The 19,896-nt window shown below is 42.8% G+C and overlaps 1 protein-coding gene across 4 annotated transcripts; it reads right to left on the reverse strand.

Annotated features, from left to right (window-relative positions):
* Positions 1 to 4,007: 4,007 nt before the first annotated feature.
* Positions 4,008 to 12,369, reverse strand: IDNK (IDNK gluconokinase). Of its 4 annotated transcripts, none has more exons than XM_072359556.1 (5): positions 12,169 to 12,369; positions 11,316 to 11,346; positions 10,826 to 10,912; positions 9,430 to 9,473; positions 4,008 to 5,016 (listed from the first exon to the last, which is right to left on the reverse strand). In XM_072359556.1, exons 3-5 carry the CDS (start codon positions 10,853 to 10,855, stop codon positions 4,671 to 4,673), a joined length of 420 nt encoding a protein of 139 aa, XP_072215657.1. In that variant the 5' UTR covers positions 10,856 to 10,912; positions 11,316 to 11,346; positions 12,169 to 12,369; the 3' UTR covers positions 4,008 to 4,670. The 4 variants fall into 4 exon arrangements, with proteins under 4 accessions (XP_072215657.1, XP_072215659.1, XP_072215658.1 ...); XM_072359558.1 differs by lacking the exon at positions 12,169 to 12,369 and adding an exon at positions 11,646 to 11,993; XM_072359557.1 differs by lacking the exon at positions 12,169 to 12,369 and adding an exon at positions 12,050 to 12,157 and having other exon boundaries at positions 4,014 to 5,016.
* Positions 12,370 to 19,896: the final 7,527 nt, after the last annotated feature.

Consider the following 19,896-nt stretch of genomic DNA (forward strand, 5'->3'; position numbering starts at 1 on the left):
GAGTGGCCAGCAGGGAGAGGAAGGTGGTTGTCCCCCTCTACTCAGCTCTTGTGAGGTGCCATCTGCAGCACTGCATCCAGGCCTGGGGACCCCAGTACAGGAACAACATGGAGCTCTTGGAGTGGGTCCAGAGGAGGACAAGATGATCAGAGGGCTGGAGCACCTCTCCTGTGAAGAAAGGTTGAGGGAGCTGGGCTTATTTAGCTTGGAGGAGGCTCAAGGGACACCTCACTGTGGCCTTCCAGTATTTGAAAGCTTCCAGTATTTGAAAGGAGTGTATAAACAGGAGGAAGAACAGCTGTTTACAAGGGTGGACAGTGATAGGACAAGGGGGAATGGTCCTAAGCTGAGACAGGGAGGTTTAGGTTAGATATTAGGAGGAAGTTTTTCATTCAGAGGGTGGTGACACAATGGAACAGGTTGCCTAAGGAGGCTGTGGATGCCCCATCCTTGGATGCATTCAAGGCCAGGCTGGATGTGGCTCTGGACAGCCTGGTCTGGTGGTTGGTGACCCTGCACATAGCAGGGGGATTGAAGCTGGATGATCGTTGTGGTCCTTTTCAACTGACACAATTCTGTGATGATTCTGTCGTATCAGTTTAATGAAACAAAACTACAATAGGAAGTAAAAAGCTAAGCACACTTCTACCTACATTGAAAGTTTCCAGAAAGCAGTTTTGTAGGCAGAATCTGCACTGTTCTACACGCAGAAGTTTGTTGTTCAGTAACTTTCTCTTGTATTTTCCCAGTAAGTAGATAGACAAAATACTGCTGATGCCTGATACTGAGAAAATTATTGGCTAGCCAGCCTCTGCTGTTAGATCAAACTTTCATGTATCCAACAGCACAAAGCAGTAAATAAATGTATGAGTTGGTATGGAATATCCTGGTAAGATGAACTTTGACCAAAACCTTTTCAAATACGTGTATCTTGGGGATGAAACTATTTCCTAACCAGAGATAATAAATCCATATGGGATCCAGCCTTCACAGTAAATTCTGCTTCAGTGGGTAGCTTCCATTGCATTTGAATAGAAGGCTCTGACAGGGAAGTAATTGCAAGTAGTTTCTGCAGAATAGCCACTGCCCTTTAACAGTGATTTTTACAATAACTTTTTGTTAGGATCTTTTAATTCAGCTACTGGAACCTTGCCTTTGGAAAACTGAGACCCCAGATCATTCATAAAATAGATGCTTTTAAGAGCACAGTCTGTCACAGCCAGAAAGTCTACTGTTAAACAAAAGACTGAGGGTGAGCTGGGGAAGGGAATGCTTTATTTTACCAGTGAACCTAAATTGTGTGTGGATGTTTTCTTCAGACAACATCCATCACCACCCCCAGGCGGGAGGTGCACCCTGCAAACTAAGACCCTGTATTTGAAGTGAAATTCTATTGGAATTGAAGAAAAGGTGAAGTTTGACCTAAATTACACAGTGATCCCTTGAATTAAATTTACTTCCTGAGATACAGCCAATATTTATTAGCAAGTAGTAACAGTAACAGAACCACCTCACTTCTTCAGAACTGAGCTGGCAGGTGGCTGGATGTGTTCCTTCATTAAGTTCCCTGTGCAGTTTGAGATTCATTTTATTTATAATAATAGATGTACATAATTATATGCAGTGTTGTTTGTGTAGTTAAGTATAGCTTATGTACAGAGGTTGCTGGGATCTTCTCCTGCACACAGGCACAGCCTCATTAAAACTACAGGAGCTGCTGTGTGTGGTTAGCACTTAAGGTGACTGGCTGTCATCTTCCCTTGCCCAGATGCACAGAATATGACCCAACAGAAGTAATGCTTTCTTGTCTTTCAAGCTGGGATAGCACACTACCTAGCAGGTTGAGGACCATCTCTTAAGCCGTATCCTCAAATAGTAGAGCTGGGATCCACAGGTAACCCTGAGAAGTGTGAGTCCAGTGACCCAGTGTTCTTTTCAAGCAGATTCTGCATTCCTGCAACCTCACGTGTGAACAGGCCTACGGGAACCCAGCAGGATTTCCCTGCAGTCAGGGAAAAAGCCAACCACTCCTGCAAACCCCTGAGAGTTTTGCACTGTAACGTTCAGACATGTAACACCATGAAGATGGTTTAAGAAACTGGATATCACAAGTTGGGTCCAAAGTACAGAAACCTAGTCTTTGCTGGAAAAAGATCATCAACCATCAGCTACAGCCAATGAAAGGTTCCCCAGGAGCCTTATAAAGGTCCTTTGCTAAATGAGCAGAAAGCAGAAAGAGCACCTATTGAAAGCAATGGCTTCTTGGCTTCTACTCTTTTTTGTTTGTTTGTTTTTGCTGTTTAGTGATGGCAGATCCTACTTCTGTTATTTTTTTCATTCCTTTCTGCATCTGTTTCTCTCTGGGATAGAAGGCAGCAGGGGAGAATCCCTCCTGTCCTGGGACTCTGAGAAATGCAGGCACTTGGCATCACCTTCAGGTCAGGGTTCTGAAAAAAACAGGTGGTGCGTTTCCAACACCTTTCTGCTTTCAGCCACCGTCTGCCTGCTGCCCTTTCCTGGAAATGTGAGGTTCTTGTGAGCTCCATGAAATGTAACCGGCTTTAGATGCTGACAACTTCTAGTTCATGTGTAGGCAAGAATAATGGGGTACAGATGTGTCTTATTTTAATGGAGAGATGTAGGTGAGAATCCCTAAGGACAGAACAGGCTGAAGTACTGAGCTACAGTAGTGCAAACTACAACTGTCCTTCATAACGTAATCGGCGTGTTAAACACTTCTCTAAACATCCTTCCCTTTCAGCCTCATTTGAACTGTGGAAATATTTTGTCTTCCTCTAACTTAAAGGCAAATATATAAAAGATTGAAGAATGGAAATGCTCCTGTTACTGGAGAAATAGCCATACTTGAAGTAGTGGGAACTGCAATAAAAATACATTGTTTAGAAAATGCAGACTTCCAAACCAAGCTGCTTACACCTGAGAGACCTGGTAACTTGCTGCTAGTACCAGCTAATTCGTGTGCATGGTGTGGAAACTGGAGCCTAGCTTTTGAAACACTCCTGCTTGAAGTAAGTGACTGGTTTCTTCCTTAATTTGAGTCTAAATCATGACTCTGACAGACTGCAACTGCTTTCCCATGTACTGCAGTGACCTGAACCTAGTCTGTTGCATTGGCAGAGGAAAAAAAAGTGGACATAGATCTGTAATACAGGGCGTACAGCAGATAGTCTTTGTCAAAAGCAGAGGTACCACAAGAGGGTGCTATTTCTTTGATTTTCGTAGTGCCCGAACACATTTCTATTCTGTGTTATTAGGTCCAAAGCTGTTAAAAAGCACCCAGATGTTTCTTGCATGAAACTTTGCCTCTTAGTACTTGCAGTGCTCATTTATAGCACTGATCGAAGGGCAGGACTTTGTACTGGTGTACCACAAAGCACTGAATACCAACACAGAACGAGAAGGCCAATGCTTTTCAACAAGTGGTTCAGGTAAAAATAACTCCGAAGCTCCTTTGATGCTTGTAATCCATCAGTCCTCCTAAAAATCTGCATGACACGCAGACTAATTCACTTGCAACTGCACGTGAATATGATGCTAAGAGGTCCGACTCCTGGCATCTTTCCTATAGAAATTACTTGAAGAGTTTTCATAAACTGAAGCTAAAAAAGTACCTCTTGTGTGATAAGATGTGTAGTTACTTTAAAAATAGAAACGGACCAAAACAACACCTACGTCCTTCTAATCTTGCATGCCGTTGGGATAGGTGACTATTTCAAAGTTCCCACCAAAAAGGGGAAAAAAAAGGAAAATGGAAAATATAAGTGTTGAAGTAGTTGTATGAAAACCTACCCATAAGAATGTACTGAAGTAGACACAGGCTGTGGTGGGAGGCTGAGTGTGCAGGAAAAGAGAAAGGGAAGTGAACAAATACTTAGAAGAAGAAAACGTTCGATCTTGTATCCAGCACTACTTCACTGCTTGTCTCATTATATACTCCATCAAAAGATACACTTTGTACATGACAGACACCACTTAAGAGCCAGTATGATGCCCACGATATTGTGTTTATTTCCAAAGCTTTTCATACAGTTGTATTTTGTACGTTGCCCCCCCCCCCCCACCACCTTTTTCCCTTTGTATCTTCCATCTTGGAGTTCAGTGGAAGTATAAAAGAGGAGGTGAAGTCTTGCTGCACTGGGGAGGTTGCCAAGAACGTAAATCACAGAAACTAAAGAGTGTTAAAAGCCTGTCAGTGAGACAGTGACAGTGTCAGGCACGGAACTTCATTACATGTATTCCCGTCCCTTATACTTGCAGGAAAATAGACATACAGCTCTTAACAAGGCTGTAAATCAATTAATCACCTTAGATGTGCCTGCCCCCCATGTTTGACAGTTCAATTACTGTGCATGATCCTTGATGGGATTTTCAAAAGCAGGCTGTGTTTAGATACTAACACAAGTTTTACGTTCACACAGGGAGGAGTTTAAAATGTATTGGCAGCTTTTTAGAACTTTATTTTGTGCATCTTTTATAGAGCCATGACAAAAATACCAACAGTAGCAAACCAGTTCTTAGCATTGTTTTGTATTTACTTGAATATTTGTAGAAAATAGTTGCTTTGATTAAGGTAAAACCAATTAAAATTAGTGTGATATGGCTAAGGGAATTTCCGCATGTATGATTTAGAAACTTAATTTGGAAAAGCCTCACCCTGAGAAAATGGCTTTCTCAATCTCCAGCACTATGTCAGGAAGAGATTTTTCTACACTGACAGTAATGAAGTTTTCTGGTGCTGTGGGAGGCTCCAGAGCATCAAACTGAGACTGGAGTAGTTTCAGTGGCATGAAATGTCCTCTCCTCTTCTCCAGGCGGCGAGCAATGAGGTCTGTAGGACCATCCAGATGAACAAAGAGGATATTCAGTGCTGCATTTTCTCCCGGTTTCTCTGACTGGCTGTTTCCAATTGCAGATGCTCCACTAACTAATATATGCCTATAGATTTTCTTCAGTGCTGAACAGGCCAGAACCGCATCTTGTCTAGATGATTCTTCTCTATCAAACAGGAGAACATACAACACACTGTCATGAGAGACCAGCCCTGTATTCTTGTAGAGGACAGCCTTGGGAGTACTGGTAGGCCAAACCAATGCCATATGCTTCCACATTTCTGTAACGATGCTTCAATTATGCAACAGTGCAATTAATGCACTGTTGAAGTTGAATTGATTTTGGGAAGTTTCTGGTGTTAGGCAGCATCCTTGGGCTGCCATGTTACAAAACACAGTGGATCTAACATAATAATCTAGACAAATTTCTCATGAAATTAATCCGTGCTCTAACAAGATATGATCACTTGGTGTGCATGTGGAAGCAGTGGCCACTGTGCAAAGCTAGAGCAACAGGAGTGTTAGGGGGAGATCGGATTCAGAGGAGGTTGGCTAGATATGACATTTCAGAAGAATTAACTTTTGAGATGATCCATGTAAGCAAAATTCCATGTGAAAAGTAAGTGGCTGGAGTGATTCCCCTTCCATCTACCCCTAATTGATTTTGTGATCCAAGAAGGAACATAGCATACCGACAGCAGAGTGTAAGTTAAGGGCTGTGACAATCACCCTTTCCGTTATGTAGTAAATGTGCAAACAGGTGAAATGAACCATGATAAGCTGTGCCAAGTGCCAATCTCTATGGCTTTCGGCAGGCACCTTGCCAGACCAAATCTCCTCCTCTCTTTATGTTTCAGACCCTTTATGTTATAGGCAGCAAATTGCTCCAGTGGTTGAGCGCCAGCAGTTTAGCAGACTTCTGCCACATGAAACTCGGAAAACACATTCTGTATCTAAGCTATTGAAAAACTCAAAAGGATATCTGATACTGGTGTTAACTGAAAAAAGATAAAGCCAAGGAAACAGAATGCAAAAATCAGCATTTGATCATTCCAGGACTCTTTGAAACTTTACAAAATGGTTGAGATTGGAAGGAATCTCTGGAGGTCACCTGGTGCAAATCCCATGTTCAAGCAGGGACACCTAAAGCAAGTGTCACATTCAGACAGCTTCAGAACATGGATGGGGAGCCCACCACTTCTGGGCAGCCTGCTTGCTACCAGAACTCAGTCAGTTCCTCTTATGTTCAGGAGAAACATCTCAAGCTTCAGTTCATGCTCACTGCCTCTTGACCTGTTCCTAGTAACCGCTTGGAAGAGTCTGGCACTGTCTTTTTTGCAGTCCCCACTTCATATATATGGTCAACCTCGTGAGATCCCCCCCATGCCTCTAGGCTTCATAATCCTAACTCTCTCAGCCTTTCCTTGTAGGAGATGTAGTCCTGTCCCTTCATCCTCACAGCCCTTTGCTGGTCTCTCTTTTGTACTGGGAAGCCAGGAACTGGACACAGTACTTCCAGGTGTGACCTCACCATTACTGAGGGGAAGGATCCCTCCACCTGCTGGTAAAACTTCTCCTGAAGCAGACCAGGATATTGTTAGACATCTCTGCGGCAAGAGCTCACTGGTAATGTTCAGCTTTTTGTCCGCTGGGACCTGCAGGGCCTTTCCTGCCAGGCTGCTCTCCAGCTTGGCAGCCCTCAGCGTGTCCTGCTGCTTCAGACTGTTACTTTCCAAGCGCAGGACTACACTTCTCCTTGTTGAACTGTCACTTCACCTCTCCTGACTGTGTAGGTTCCTCTGAATGCCAGCTTGGTGCTCAACCATATCAGCCACTCATCCCAGTTGGGTCAACTGCAAGCTTGCTCCAGCTATACTCTTTACCCAGATCACATATGAGGATGAACAGGGTCAGATCCAGTCTCTACCCATGTAGTACACTTCTAGCTATTGGCATCCAAGTAGACTTTGTGCCACTGATCACCAGCTTCTAAGCCTGACCTCTCAGACAGTTTTCAGTCTAACTCACCAGCCCATACTTCATCATCTTCTCTAGGAAGATCCCATGTGAAATAATGTAAAAACCTCACTTATATTCAGGTAGACAATATCCACTGCTTTCTCCTCATCTGCTAAGCCAGTCATTTCATCATAGAAAATTACCAGGTTTGTCAAGTGTGACAACACCTTTGTAAATCCACTCTGACTACTCTTGATTCCTTCTCTTTCACATGCCTGCACTGGTTTCCAAAACTAATTGTTTCATCATCCTCCCAGAGATCAAGGTGAGGCTAACCAACCTGTAGTTCTCTGGGTCTTCCCCTTTGCTCTCTTCTTGGATATAAAGTAATAACATTTACTTTCTTTCAGTCATCAAGCACCTCTCCCAGTTGCCATAACTGTTAAAAGATCACTGAGAGTAGCACCAAAATGACATCAGCCAGCTTCCTTAGCATTCATGGGTGCATCTCATCAGGGCCTGCAGACTTGTTAAGTCCACTCTGCTCAAGTTTTCTCTAACCCGATCCTCTTCTACCAGGAGAAGATCTTCCTTGATCCAGACTTAACCACAGGTTTCCACGGAAAAAGCCTGGAATTCATTTAAAAAAATTATATCCATCTTCCTAATAAAGACTAAATTGGGAGAGGCTGAGGTACAGCCCTGCGTCACTACAGTCTCTGGCCCAATCTGATATCACACACATTTTTCCTGGCCTTTCTTTTACTACTTATGTACTAATAGAAGCCCTTCTGGTTACCTTTATTGTTACTCACCAAATTCAGCTCCAAACAGGCTTTGTCTTTCCTAGCAGCATCTCTGCATCCTTAGACAGTGCTTCTATATTTTTCACAGGTTACTAGTCTCTGCTTTCTCCCTCTGCATGCTTCCTTATCATGCTTCAGTTTTTCCAGGAGCTCCTTGTTCATCCACAGGCCTCTCAGAATTTCTGGCTGACTTTGAGCTTGCTGGGAGGGACTGCACTTGGGCTTGGCACAGGTGATTTGCGAACATCAGCAAGTTTTCCTGGGCCCCACTTTTCTCAGTGCCTTAATCCCGTGGAACACTTCCAAGCAGATTCTTGAAGTAAGCTCCCCCCAAGTACAGGGTTGTGCTCTCACTTTTCACCTGCTTTACCCTCAGGAACCTGAATGCCACCATCTCATGGTCACTGAATCTAGGGCTGCCTATGAGCTTCACATTTCCAATAAGCCCTCCCCTGTCTCCATCAAAGCATCTCTCCTTGCTGGCTTGCCTGTCACTTGAGTCAGAAAGTGTCACTGATGCTCTCCAATGATTCTGCATTGCTTATGTCTAGCTGTGTTGTTCCTGTAGCAGACACCCTCTACACCGCCAAAACACTGATTTACTCTTCAGTCCTCACCTATAAGCTCTCAGCTGGCTCCTCAGTCATCAGTCTCAGGTTGAATGCACTTCAGCTGCTCTCTTACATAAAGGCCAGCTCCTTCTCTTTGACTTCTACACTACCACACTACCAAATCTCTATGATTCCAACAAGATTATAGCCCTGCAACTGCACACAGTTCTCTAAAGTCCCATGTTTATGTCCCATGTTGCATTCATTAATGTGCAGACATTTCAGAGGCACTCCAGCATTTCCCAGAAGAGGTCAGCTGCTTTTTTCTCCCCACCGTTTTTCTCCTCTAGTCTCATTCCCTATTGACAGTTCCTTGTTTACATGCAAATGCTTGAAGAGGTCTTTGTCAACCTTATTCTTCACAAGGCTGCTGGTAACTCTCTCTCTCCTCTGCCACTCCTGCTTTAAAGCCCACCTTTCCAGGTTAGATATCTTGCTGGCAAAGACAGCTTTGCCTCACTTAACAAGCTGGACCCAACTCTCCCAACCAGGTGCTGGTTATCCAACTGGATTCCATTGCCAACGAAACCAAAACACCATTGCCAGCTTCACAACCAATTGCAGAACTGTAATTTCAGTGTCTTCCTTCTTACACCATTTGTCTTTTATTAGAAAGACTGAGAACACCAACTGGGTGGTAGATTCTTCTTTATAAAGCAGTAAGGGTTCAGCATAACATATTAAATTAAAGCCGGGTGAGTTTAAAGCTACACATTTTACTATTCTCACCTTAAAGTTCAAGAAAACTTTGAATTACCTTTGTCTCTGAATAGTGGAGGTGCAACTTTTTGAGATTAGAAAGTATATAATTCCTATAATCCTGAGCTTAATAAATAGTTGATCAGCTGACATATCTCTGAATACAAATATCTCTATAATTTTTCATCTTACTATTATTGCCCTTGTATACTGCGTTATGCCCATTTTAAGTAGATAATGTTGGGTTTATTATCTATGAAATGATCCACAGACAGGAGAAAAAACAACAACTATCGCTGGCAACAATTTTCCCAAAACTATTATTCAGGGATTACCACACCCTTAGGAACTATTATGGCACCACAGACTACTGAAAATGGAATGCCTTTACTAGCTGCAAAAGTTTTTACACTACTGTGTATATTTCTGTTTTGGAACGTTTTTTGGTTTTGTTTTTTATTTTGTCTATAACCCCAAATTCCTTCCATCTAGAGGTTCTCTTACCTCCTCAGTATATCGTGCAATGCACAAAGCCACGGAATCCTGTCCTAGAAGCAAAACAAATTAGTTCAAATGGTATGTGAAATGCATTTGAGAGAATTGCTTTTAACATCTGGAGCATTTACTAGAATTAATATGTACAGCCATTTTATTTTTCATTGTCATTCTTCCTAATATAGATTCCTACCACTGCCTGCATCCAAAGAAATGCAAGGCATATTATTGATATGATGTTCTTAGGGGGATACTACTTACATACACCTGCAAGTTTCTTATGAGGTAAAATGGTTTGAAGAGCAGATAAATTGTCTCTTATTTCTACAATACAGTTCAAATGTAGTCCCCTCTCAGACAGTAGCTTACATAGCTTGAATGGTTATTTCCCTTCTCTACAAGGCTGAGGCTTTCAGGAACTACCCCAAGGTGATAAGACAGATCTAAATTTATTTATCTGCAGTAACTACACAATTTTTATGACAGCAGCAACCACAACTAAATGCACCCATAGCCACAGTTTTGCAACAACTTTGCTCAATATTTTGGCAAAGGCAATGTGAGCAATCAATTAGCTTCTTAATATGGTCTGTTCTTAAACTGAAGCTTTCAACAACTTTTGTCAAACCAGCTGAGCAGTGAACTATTCATCCCATTTCACCTTTCTTCGCAGCTCTTGCTGAATGGGGGCAACAAATGAAGATACAGATAGATAAATGCAACATTTTCTTGCTATTATAATTACAGATTCACTTTCCACTGCCATTCAAATAGGCAGCCTTTATAATTCGGCACCACTGATGTTCAGAAGAGATACCTGCTTGGCACCACACACCAGTTAACGCTGATCATTCAATTATGCAGTTCTGCTTTACATGACATAAGGGCTTTTGTGAACTCCCAGGCAGAAATCTAAAGCTGCAGTTCCATTCACTGATACAGAGGAACAGCTCCCCCAGGTGCCTAAAGAAAAGCAGGTCGTGGGAGATGATCCTCCCACCCTACTCTGGCCTGGAGAGGGCCCATAGAGCACTGTGTCAAGTTCTGGCCTCCTCAATTCAAGAGAGACCCCAGCAAAGGGCTGCAAAGATGATGAGATGATGTCTGCAGCATCTCCCTTATTCCCTTACAAGGAAAAGCTGAGAGACCTGAGACTGTTCAGCCTGGAAAAGAGAAGACTAAAGAAGGATCTTATCAGTGTTTATAAATATCTAATGGACAGTCAAGTGGATGAAGCCAGGCTCTTTTCAGTGGTTCTCAGTATCAAGACAAGGGGCAATAGGCACATGAAGTTCCGTCAACCTGTGTTTACATATGAAGCACAATTTTTTGTAATATGATTTGCCAGAGGCTACAATGATAAAGTGGTCTTGATAACAACTGTTTCAGAACTCATAGGAATTACCTCATCATTTAGTGGTATCCCTGCTGCCATCTTCCTTTTATTCTCTGGAGAATGATAGTCATCTGCATCATAGAATTTCCACCCCAGCTAAGAAAAAAAAGAAAAGAAAAGAAAAAAAAGAAAAAGAAATCATTCAGCCAAATCAGATTAGGACAGATCCTATTAAGGATCCCAGAATTTATCAAGACACCTCAAACCTAGAGGCCTCTTACACCTCATCATGAATCACCATTAATTAACGCAATGCCTTTTACCACAACTACCAGCTCAGCATAACAACAACAACAGCTGACGCATAACTGCTGTTCCTTTAGACGGTGTTTCGTTGGCAATGGCTGCGCAAACCGGCATCAAGCGAGCAGGCAGACCGCGCTGTGAAGCTACAGCACGACTAAGTGCCAGTTGTCCGAGAGCTGCTGGTCGCCAGACGGAGCGACTTCAGTTAAGAAGTAGTGACGAACACCGGTGGAAGAACAGAACGCAGCCGTACCTTTGCTGCCAAACGCGACCCAACCGTGGTTCTGCAAAGAAGCACAAGGAGCTCGTTATTCCAGCACATCCGAGAGACAGGGCTCACAGATCTACATCTTTCTAGGGAGACAAATCTTTACGTACAGCCGTAAAACAGCACCGGGCGTGACTACAAGCCCACACTTCGAAGAACCAAACCAGAGCCCTTCCCTTCCCCACTCGTGCCGCGGTGCGGAGGCTGAGGCCGGCTGCGTGGGGAGAGCTGCGTCTGCCCGAGCCGCGGCCGGGCCCTACCGCCACTGCCAGGCCGGTCGCCCCGCAGACCCTCGCCTCGCCGCCCGGTACCTACTTCCCGGAGCCGCTCACGCCCATGACCACCACCAGCACCATGGCGCAGCCCGCTCGTTCCGCGCGGCCCTCCCCTGCGCCGCCACCGCCCCTCGGCCCGGCCCGGCCCGCCCATGGCTGCGGCGGGCGGGCACGAAGGCGGTAGCAGGCGGATCCCGGCCGGCCGGGTCGCTCAGCTCGGGCTGCTGGGGCCGCGGGCGTTCTGCCGTGTCTGCGGGCGGGGCTCCGTCCTGGGAGCCGTCCCGGGCAGGCGCCGCAGGTCGTGCTGCGGCCGAGCGGCACAGAGGCACCGACAGCCCTTCTCCGCCGTGCGGCTCCGCGGGAGGGCCGGGCGCTGCTGCCCGGTGTTCCCAGCACGGCGCTCACAGCCCGCTCGGTAGCGCGGCAGTTACTGGTCCCGCTTACATAACAGCGCCTGACAGGAACGTAGAGCGTGCACGGCTGTTTGCAGATACCGCTTTCCCTTTGCTCACGGACTCCCTCCCTTACATCATAATCAGCTCATTGATCCGCGCCACGGTTACCTCTGTTCTGCGAGTTTAAAAGGTTCCTTGAGCGAACGCGCTGGCACCGCCGCCCCGCCAGGTGTCCTGGACGGCTCCGCGTTGCTGCGGGAGCGGCTCCACCTGGCGGCTGGGCGCTGGCATGGAGCGCTGCCCGGCCGGAGCGGCGGGGCGAGGCGGCACTTGTGGCTCCCGAGCGTTTAGTTTAACCCAGAGAATTCACGCTGTAGGGCCGTGACTTCAAACGTCTTTTCTTCCAGTGCAGTCTCTATAGGAAAACATCACCGCTTCCCGGTCTGGCTGGTTTTCAGCTTTTTATAGTCACTTCTCCTAGGGTTTGGTTGTATCAAACTCCAGGTGAAGTGATTGCTATCTGCTGCTGGTGCAGCAGTGGGGGATGTGGTACAGCAGCAGCTGGGTGTAATAGATCTCCCCTGCGTGACTGGTGACAGCATCTTTCTGGAAAGTGTTGCAGTCTGAACAGAGAGTGCAGGTGACAAGAACAGGTGAGTGGAGCAATTTCTTTTTTCTTCTTGCTTTTTAGCAAGTGTTGTAGTATGACCCTTAAGAGGCCTAGGTAGAGAGAGCTGAGAGATCGACACTTGTCTGGGTGTGAGGTGGCTCAGGCCTGCAGCTTGCACTCATGTGTTTGATTGCAGCAAGTATAACACCAGAGATACTGCAGTCATTAGTTTCTCCAGCACTATCTTTGCCATGTGGAAGTGGCGGCATTGCCTTGCCAGTGGGCAGGGGCATGGCAGGGATTGATGTGTTTTTGTTGGTCAGTCTAGGTGGGCACTTCTAGTGACTGAACATCTGGATACTGCAGTCCAGTGTCTATGGAAAAGTATACATGCACTCAATTTGCAGGCAGAAAAAGCTCAGCCATGTCACACTCCTGACAGAATAATGGCTGGCAGGTGCTGAGAATAGCTGCCCCGACACTAAGGTGTAGGGAGAGGGAAGGGCTATCCAGGAAAAACTGCAACAGTGCTCAGACACCAAGGGTAATTGTGTCATAGTGAATGCTCTGCTGCAGCTGTATGAGCCAGCTGTTGACGTCTTAGAGGCCACAGTCATCAACAATGAATGGTGGATGTTAAGTGTGTCATATTACAGGTACCAAACAGTTCCACAGTAGGGACAGTTCTAAATGTTTCTCACACGGTCATTGTTATTTGGCACATATCTCATGCTTGTGCATGAGAAATTGTGGTTTGATATAACAGGAAGTTTTAAATGAACAAGTTCAGTGATACAATATAATTAACAATACTGATCTGATCACACTTAACACTTTTATTCTAATATTCCCTTGCTAGTTTCACTAATACAAATTGATAGAAATGTTTTTGTTTTTCTTTAGTTTATGAAAAATATTTAATAGACATTGCCATTACAAACTGCATTCATTGAAATGGTTTTGAGAATTAAGCTTAAGGGAAAATATCTCCATCTTTTCATTATATACATCCCCTCTCCTTCCCTCCCTCTCTCTCCCCTCCCCTCCCTCTCTCCCCTCCCCCCTTCCTCTCTCTCCCCACCCTCCCCATTTCCCTTTCCCTCCCCCTTTCCCTTCTTTTTCTTCTCTTTTTCTCTTTCTCTTTCCCTTTCCCTTTCTCTTTTCTTTTTCTTTTTTCTTTTTTTTTCTTTTTTCTTTTTTCTTTTTTCAGTGGGGAAGAGCTGTCTAAGCAGTTGCAGAATTAATAGCTTCATGACACACTGAATATACAAAAGTAAAACAAACCTTATATTTAGATTACAGATCTAATAGCAGAGTTGATTCTTAATGATATAAATTACATTCTTCTACTTTACTACACTTCTATATTAGTTCCTCCTTTGAAGGAGTAAAATTACTAAATTACTATCCAGTAGGCAGATTGTAACACTGGATTCTCAAATAGAAAGCTTTCTCTGAAATTGGGATGATTAAGTCAATCCCAGTTTCTGAAACCAGAACAGATAATAGGATGTTTTATGAATCAAGCTGCAGAAGAAATTCTGAAAGTACATTAAGTATCTCAGTCAGCGTGAATTTTTCTCCTTTACAGAGCACTTTGGAGATGTTCTGGCAGATGGATGTCTTTTATTTCCCCCCTCTAATCTGTCTCTGACAATTCAACTGAGAGTTCGCGTACCTATTAAGACTTTCTCAACAATGAGCTGAGCCTTCCAAGTTATTAGACTCTCACCCAAGCAGACAGTCCTCAAATTACTGACAGACCACAATGCTTACTTTAAGGTGTCCAATGACTGAGTGCAAATCATGCTTTAATAGCACTACGATTGTGCTAAAGTAATTGAACTTTCCTGGCATCTTTTCAATTTATTGGTTGATTAATTGTGAAGCAGGGGAAATGTTTCTTTAAAATGTGAATTCTTAGGACACAACAGTGAACAAACTTGAAAATACCCATGGTCATATTAAACATGGAAACGTTGCCACAACTGTTGATCCCACTCCTGGAAGTAAAATATTCTTCTGTTGTTTACTGGCTACCCCACCTTTCATGCACAACTGGTTTTGTAATAAATTATCACAGCTTCACCTGCTTTTATTGCTACAAAACAGATGAATGAGTTTCTCTGTCTGACATCTTTTTCTCATAATGCATAACTTTACACCTTGTAAGAAGCTCCATCCCAAGCTGGAGTGGTGTCAGATAGCAGCTATTTGTTGCATTGGTTTATTTGCAGAAAGTCTTCCATGGAGTTTTCTTTTACTTAAGCCTAGGCTAAGCTACCATGGGAGTGCTGTGTGAGCAGCGGTACACTGTGTAGAGACTGTGGGAAAACAGAGAGGGAGAAAACTAATCAAATTGTACAAACACGGGAGCCTAGAGGTAACATGAGAAGCAAGAAGGTGATTATATTCAGATTTCCTTCAGATGTGGTTGACTTTATTTGCGCAAATATAATTCATGTTAATAACCATCTGGACAACTGACTGGATAAAACTCAGCCAAAAGGTTGTCCAACAAAATCATACTATGTATGCTTCAGTGTCCAGTTTGAGGTGAGTTTAAACAAGTCATAGGTACTTTCACTGAAGTATGTCAATCCTTTAGGTTGAGGTGAATGAGAATTTTCCTTCCAGTTCATCTTAGCTGCAGGCAAGAGGTATCTCTTTTTTTTTCGGCTTTTCTTTATTTAATAGCATGGAGGAGCTTCATTTTAATCTTTGTTGTTTATTCACATATGTATATCTCTGGAAATTTATTCTGATGATGTAATTCCATTGAAGACCATTTACCACAGTTGGCACAGGTACCTTCTCCCTACTGTTTGAAATTCTTATCTCCCACATTGGCAGAGTATATAACTTGATTCTGAAGCTTTGATGTAGTTATACAAATAAGCTGTCTGGTTTCATGAATTCTGAACTACATTTACATAACCAAAACAGGAGACAACGGAATGTAAATATCTTACAATGCTTTATTAACCAGGTGAAATTAAGATGCGGTGGTAAAGAGCAGGGAGTCAAGAATCTTAGAAAGTCAAAAGCTCTGTAAGATCTGGCAGAAAACTCATGGCATGCTTCCAGCTCTTAAAGACTTTCTAGGTTACGATGTTTCAAAATGATTTTAAAATGGCATTCATTGTCTATTTTGTTGTGTTTTGGAAAATTATTGGACTTTTTCTTAGGCTCTCTGGTTTGACCAATTGTTTGACACTGAATGCTTGGATATAAGAAAGGTTTATCATCTACTCTAATTAGTTATCTAATTTTAGGGAAGGCTAACACAAAGAATTAAGGGATTCTAGCTTTCTTAGCAGTATATTTATTTAACTTTACTGCATGTTCATCCTTCCCAGAGATGCTAAGGATCTGTTTTGTTCAGAATACTGTAAAGAGCAAAGTGAGAAGAAATAGGAAAAAAAACACAAAACCAACAGCTTTTCCCCCCTTTTTCTAAAAAAGCATGCTCCTTCTGATTCTAGTTCCCAATTGAAACTTATCACAATATAATGGAGAACAGCTATAAAAGAAGACAGGCCTCTTAACACTTCTCTGCAACACCCAGCATTATGGGCATCTGTTTCTTATGAAAGTGAGTGCTCAGATACAGTGGGTAGTCCCGACTTTCTGAATATTAGAGAACAACTGTCCTTCAGGCAGCTTAATTCCTAAATTACTTTTGGGGCTTAAATGAAATCCTGGATATATGTTGACCATAAACGCAGACTGATATGATATGTTCACTGTAAGAAGTGTCACTTGCAGTGGGGTGTGTTTTAGTCACAATTAGTCCTTGTCATGAAGTAGATCAACTTCAAATTTTGACTGTGTGTTTTGACTCTGAACTTATGCCAAGAATGCTTAGAGTTTGTAATGTGGAATAAGTCAATACACCGTCTAAACTTCTTTCTTTTTGATTGTATGCTAAATATGCACATCACATTGGAGAGAACAAAGTGGATCTCAGTCCCCAGTAGGATTTCCCAGTACTGAGAATAAAATTAATCGGTCTGATGAATCTGCCAAGTTTTCAGACATTTGGGACTAGTAAATAAAACTAAAGCAATTATAGGTATTAAAAATCACATTAAATATTTGTACATGCTACTTCATTAAATATTTTCATAGTGAAGTGCAGTGCTGGAGGGTATGTTGCACATGAAATTAGGAATGAGAGTTGTAAATAGTTTTTCTTGTATTTCCAGTTTGCAGGACAAAAAATGCCAAGTAAAAAGGGAATGAGAATGGTTTGACTTTGTTAGTTCAAAGCAGCTTAAGTGTTCTTAGCTTGTCCGCGAAGCTGAATGGATGACAAAGTTACCTGAATCCAGCTATAGGGAAAAGAAGAATGCAATACTTCATACCCTGTTACAAACTTTTCTTACCTGTACATGCTTTAGTTTGCTGATTTCTGTATATGGAGGCTGAAAAAAGCATTGAACTAAGAGCTAAATGTATTTTTTTTTTTTTCCCCAGCAAAAACACAGTAAATACTGTATTATGTTCATACAATGTCTAGTTGATTCACTTTCAAGAAAATTATTTCAGATGCACAGTAGAAGGGTGGTTGTTTTCTTACGTGATAGATAGTTCCTTAAGCCTGGAAAACACCTTAATATTATAGTCTATACTCCGAGTCCAGAGTAAATCTTACAATACCAACTCCATAAGAATCCTACCAAATTAACGTAAAAAGTCAAGGCGTGTTTTCTCACAAAACAGTTTCTCCATATGACCTGACCAAAATCAGTGCATTAACATGAAGACTCCTGGGAAGTGCTCAACAATCGAAATCATTTTTAAAGTTTGAGGTCATAAAATAATGTGCTATTTAATCTGCCATGGTTAGTGGGTGAAAAGAAAGTGGGAAAATTACACTCTTTTTAGTCCAGAGTCACAAACAGAGCTGCAGTAGCTCAATTCAAAAGTGATTGTGAAAGCCAAGGGGTTATGCCTCGTGTGTCCCTTTTGTGTTCCTTTGGAGCAAAGTCTGTAAAATACCACAGTCTTTCTGTCTGTCTGTGTAAAGCTGCCAAAGCACAGTGCTCACAGTGACTGTGCAGCCACTGCTAGTAGGCCAAAGTTATGTGTGATTGAGAGTAATCTCAGTGTTACTGCAGGGCAGACGGGAGATAAAGTCTGCAGACTCAGGAGAATAATTTGTTTGATTTAGTCTCTTCAGAAATGAATCTGGAATATCTGAAGAGAACATCAGCAGAGCTGTACTGGTTTTGTTTAGGCACCATGGGACATATAAGGAAGCTGCTAGGCTGTGTTGGGATGGTGTCAGGAAAGCCAAGGCTCAGCTTGAACTAAACATGGCAAGGGGTGCCAAGAAGAACAAGAAAGACTTCTCCAGGTACCTCAACTAGAAAAGAGAAATCCAAGAGGGATTTCCCTCCACTCCCTCCAGTGAGTGACACAGGCAAAGTGATAATGACAAGAAGGCTGAGGTACTCAGCAACATTTTTGCCTTGGTCTTCTCTAATAACTGCTCATGACACAGCCCTTGAACAAATGGTTCCAACGGAGGGGATTGGGCAAGCATCATCCTTCCTGCTGTGAGCAAAGATCGGGTTCATGACCACCTGAGAAACCTGAACATGCACAAGTCTATGGTTCCCAATGAGGTGCACCCCAGAGTCCTGAGGGAACGGTGTAGTTGCCAAGCCTCCCTCAGTGGTATCTGAAAAATAGCGGCAGTCGGGTGAAGTCCCTGGTGGCAGAAAAAAGGCAGTATTACGTACATTTTTAAGAAGGGTAAAAAGGATGGCCCCAGGAACTACCGACCTATCATTCTCACCTCTGTGCCAGGAAAGATCCTCTTGGAAGCTCTGCCACCTGTTGGCTTTGGAAAATGGAAAGGAGGAAAAATCTTAAAATGTTTATTCTAAAAGTAAATTTAAATGACTATTACTGAGCAGGCAGCAGTGAATGCTTTTGAAGTCTGCTCTGTGTCCAGTGGCTTTTTAAAATTTTATTATTTTATTTTTGCATTTGGTTAGTGCACGTCTCTTTCCTAAATAGTGAAGCCTTTGTTCTACAGTCACTTACAAGCATACTTAACTCTTCGGCCATACAGCTTGTCACATGCAAAGTTGTTAGCAACAAAGGTTACAACACTTAAATCCTGATCCAGTGTTTACTAGCTTTTGCATAACTATAACCTAGGTCAATAAGGAGCAATAGTCCACAAAGTAATTTAGAAATGAATTAATGACAAAAATCAGAAACTATAAAGACAGCTGTATCAGAAACTGAATTTTGTTGCATATGATTATTTAAAAATCAAGGTGTTATTATAATAACGGATTCTTTATGGATATTAGATGCTGGCAATTAACGAACCTGAAATTCTTGTTGCATATGATGTATGTTCTTCCTGTATTCCTTAACTTGTTCTCAGAATGTACAAGGAATTTTTACCTGATTTACCTTATGTACAAAGCAGAAGTTTAATTTTCTGGACTTTAACGTGATCTAAATCTGACTACCCATTCAGGCCCCAACTTTGTGGATCATTCCAATCTGAAAAAAAATGCTTTACACACATTTGAAGTTGGGCAAATAGAAATATAGACAAGGTATATAAAATTTGCACTGTGTGACGTATGCATTAACAATCAGTAACTCAAAAGGAGAAAAGAAGCAATGAAGGACATTGGCCCATAACTGGCAGAATATGAGACAGCAAGTGCTCACATGGCCAAGAAAGCAGCTTGGCGTGTGGTTGTACTCAGCTCTGGTGATGAGGCCCCACCTCAAACAGTATTCAGTTTTGGGCCCCTCATTAAAAGAAAGACACTAAAGTGTTGAAGCGTGTCCAAAGAAAAGCAACAAAGCTGGTGTCATGGTTTTGTGTCATGGTTTTGTGGTGCTGCTGTCAATATTCCACATGATGTTATGATGTGGAATATTGACAGCAACACCACAAAACCATGACAGCTAGTTTCTGCAGAACAAGACATATAAGGAGTGGCTAAGGGAACTGGGGCTATTTAGCATAGAGAAAAGGAGGCTCAGGGAGAGACTTCATAGCTCTCTACAGCCACTTGAAAGGAGTAGTGGAGTAGTGAATAGTTGTAGTAGTGTGGAAGTTGATCTCTTCTTCCAGGTGACAGATGCTAGGGCAAGAGGAAATTGACTCAAGCTGCATCAGGGTTAGTTTAAGTAGGAAAAATTCTTCACTGAAGGGTTTGTGGAGCATTGGAACCAGCTATGTAGGGAAGTAATTGTGTCACCATCCCCGAAGGTGTTCAAATGATGTATAGACATGGTGCTAA

The sequence above is a fragment of the Excalfactoria chinensis genome, chromosome Z, assembly GCF_039878825.1.
Source record: "Excalfactoria chinensis isolate bCotChi1 chromosome Z, bCotChi1.hap2, whole genome shotgun sequence".
Classification (NCBI taxonomy): Eukaryota; Metazoa; Chordata; class Aves; order Galliformes; family Phasianidae; genus Excalfactoria; species Excalfactoria chinensis.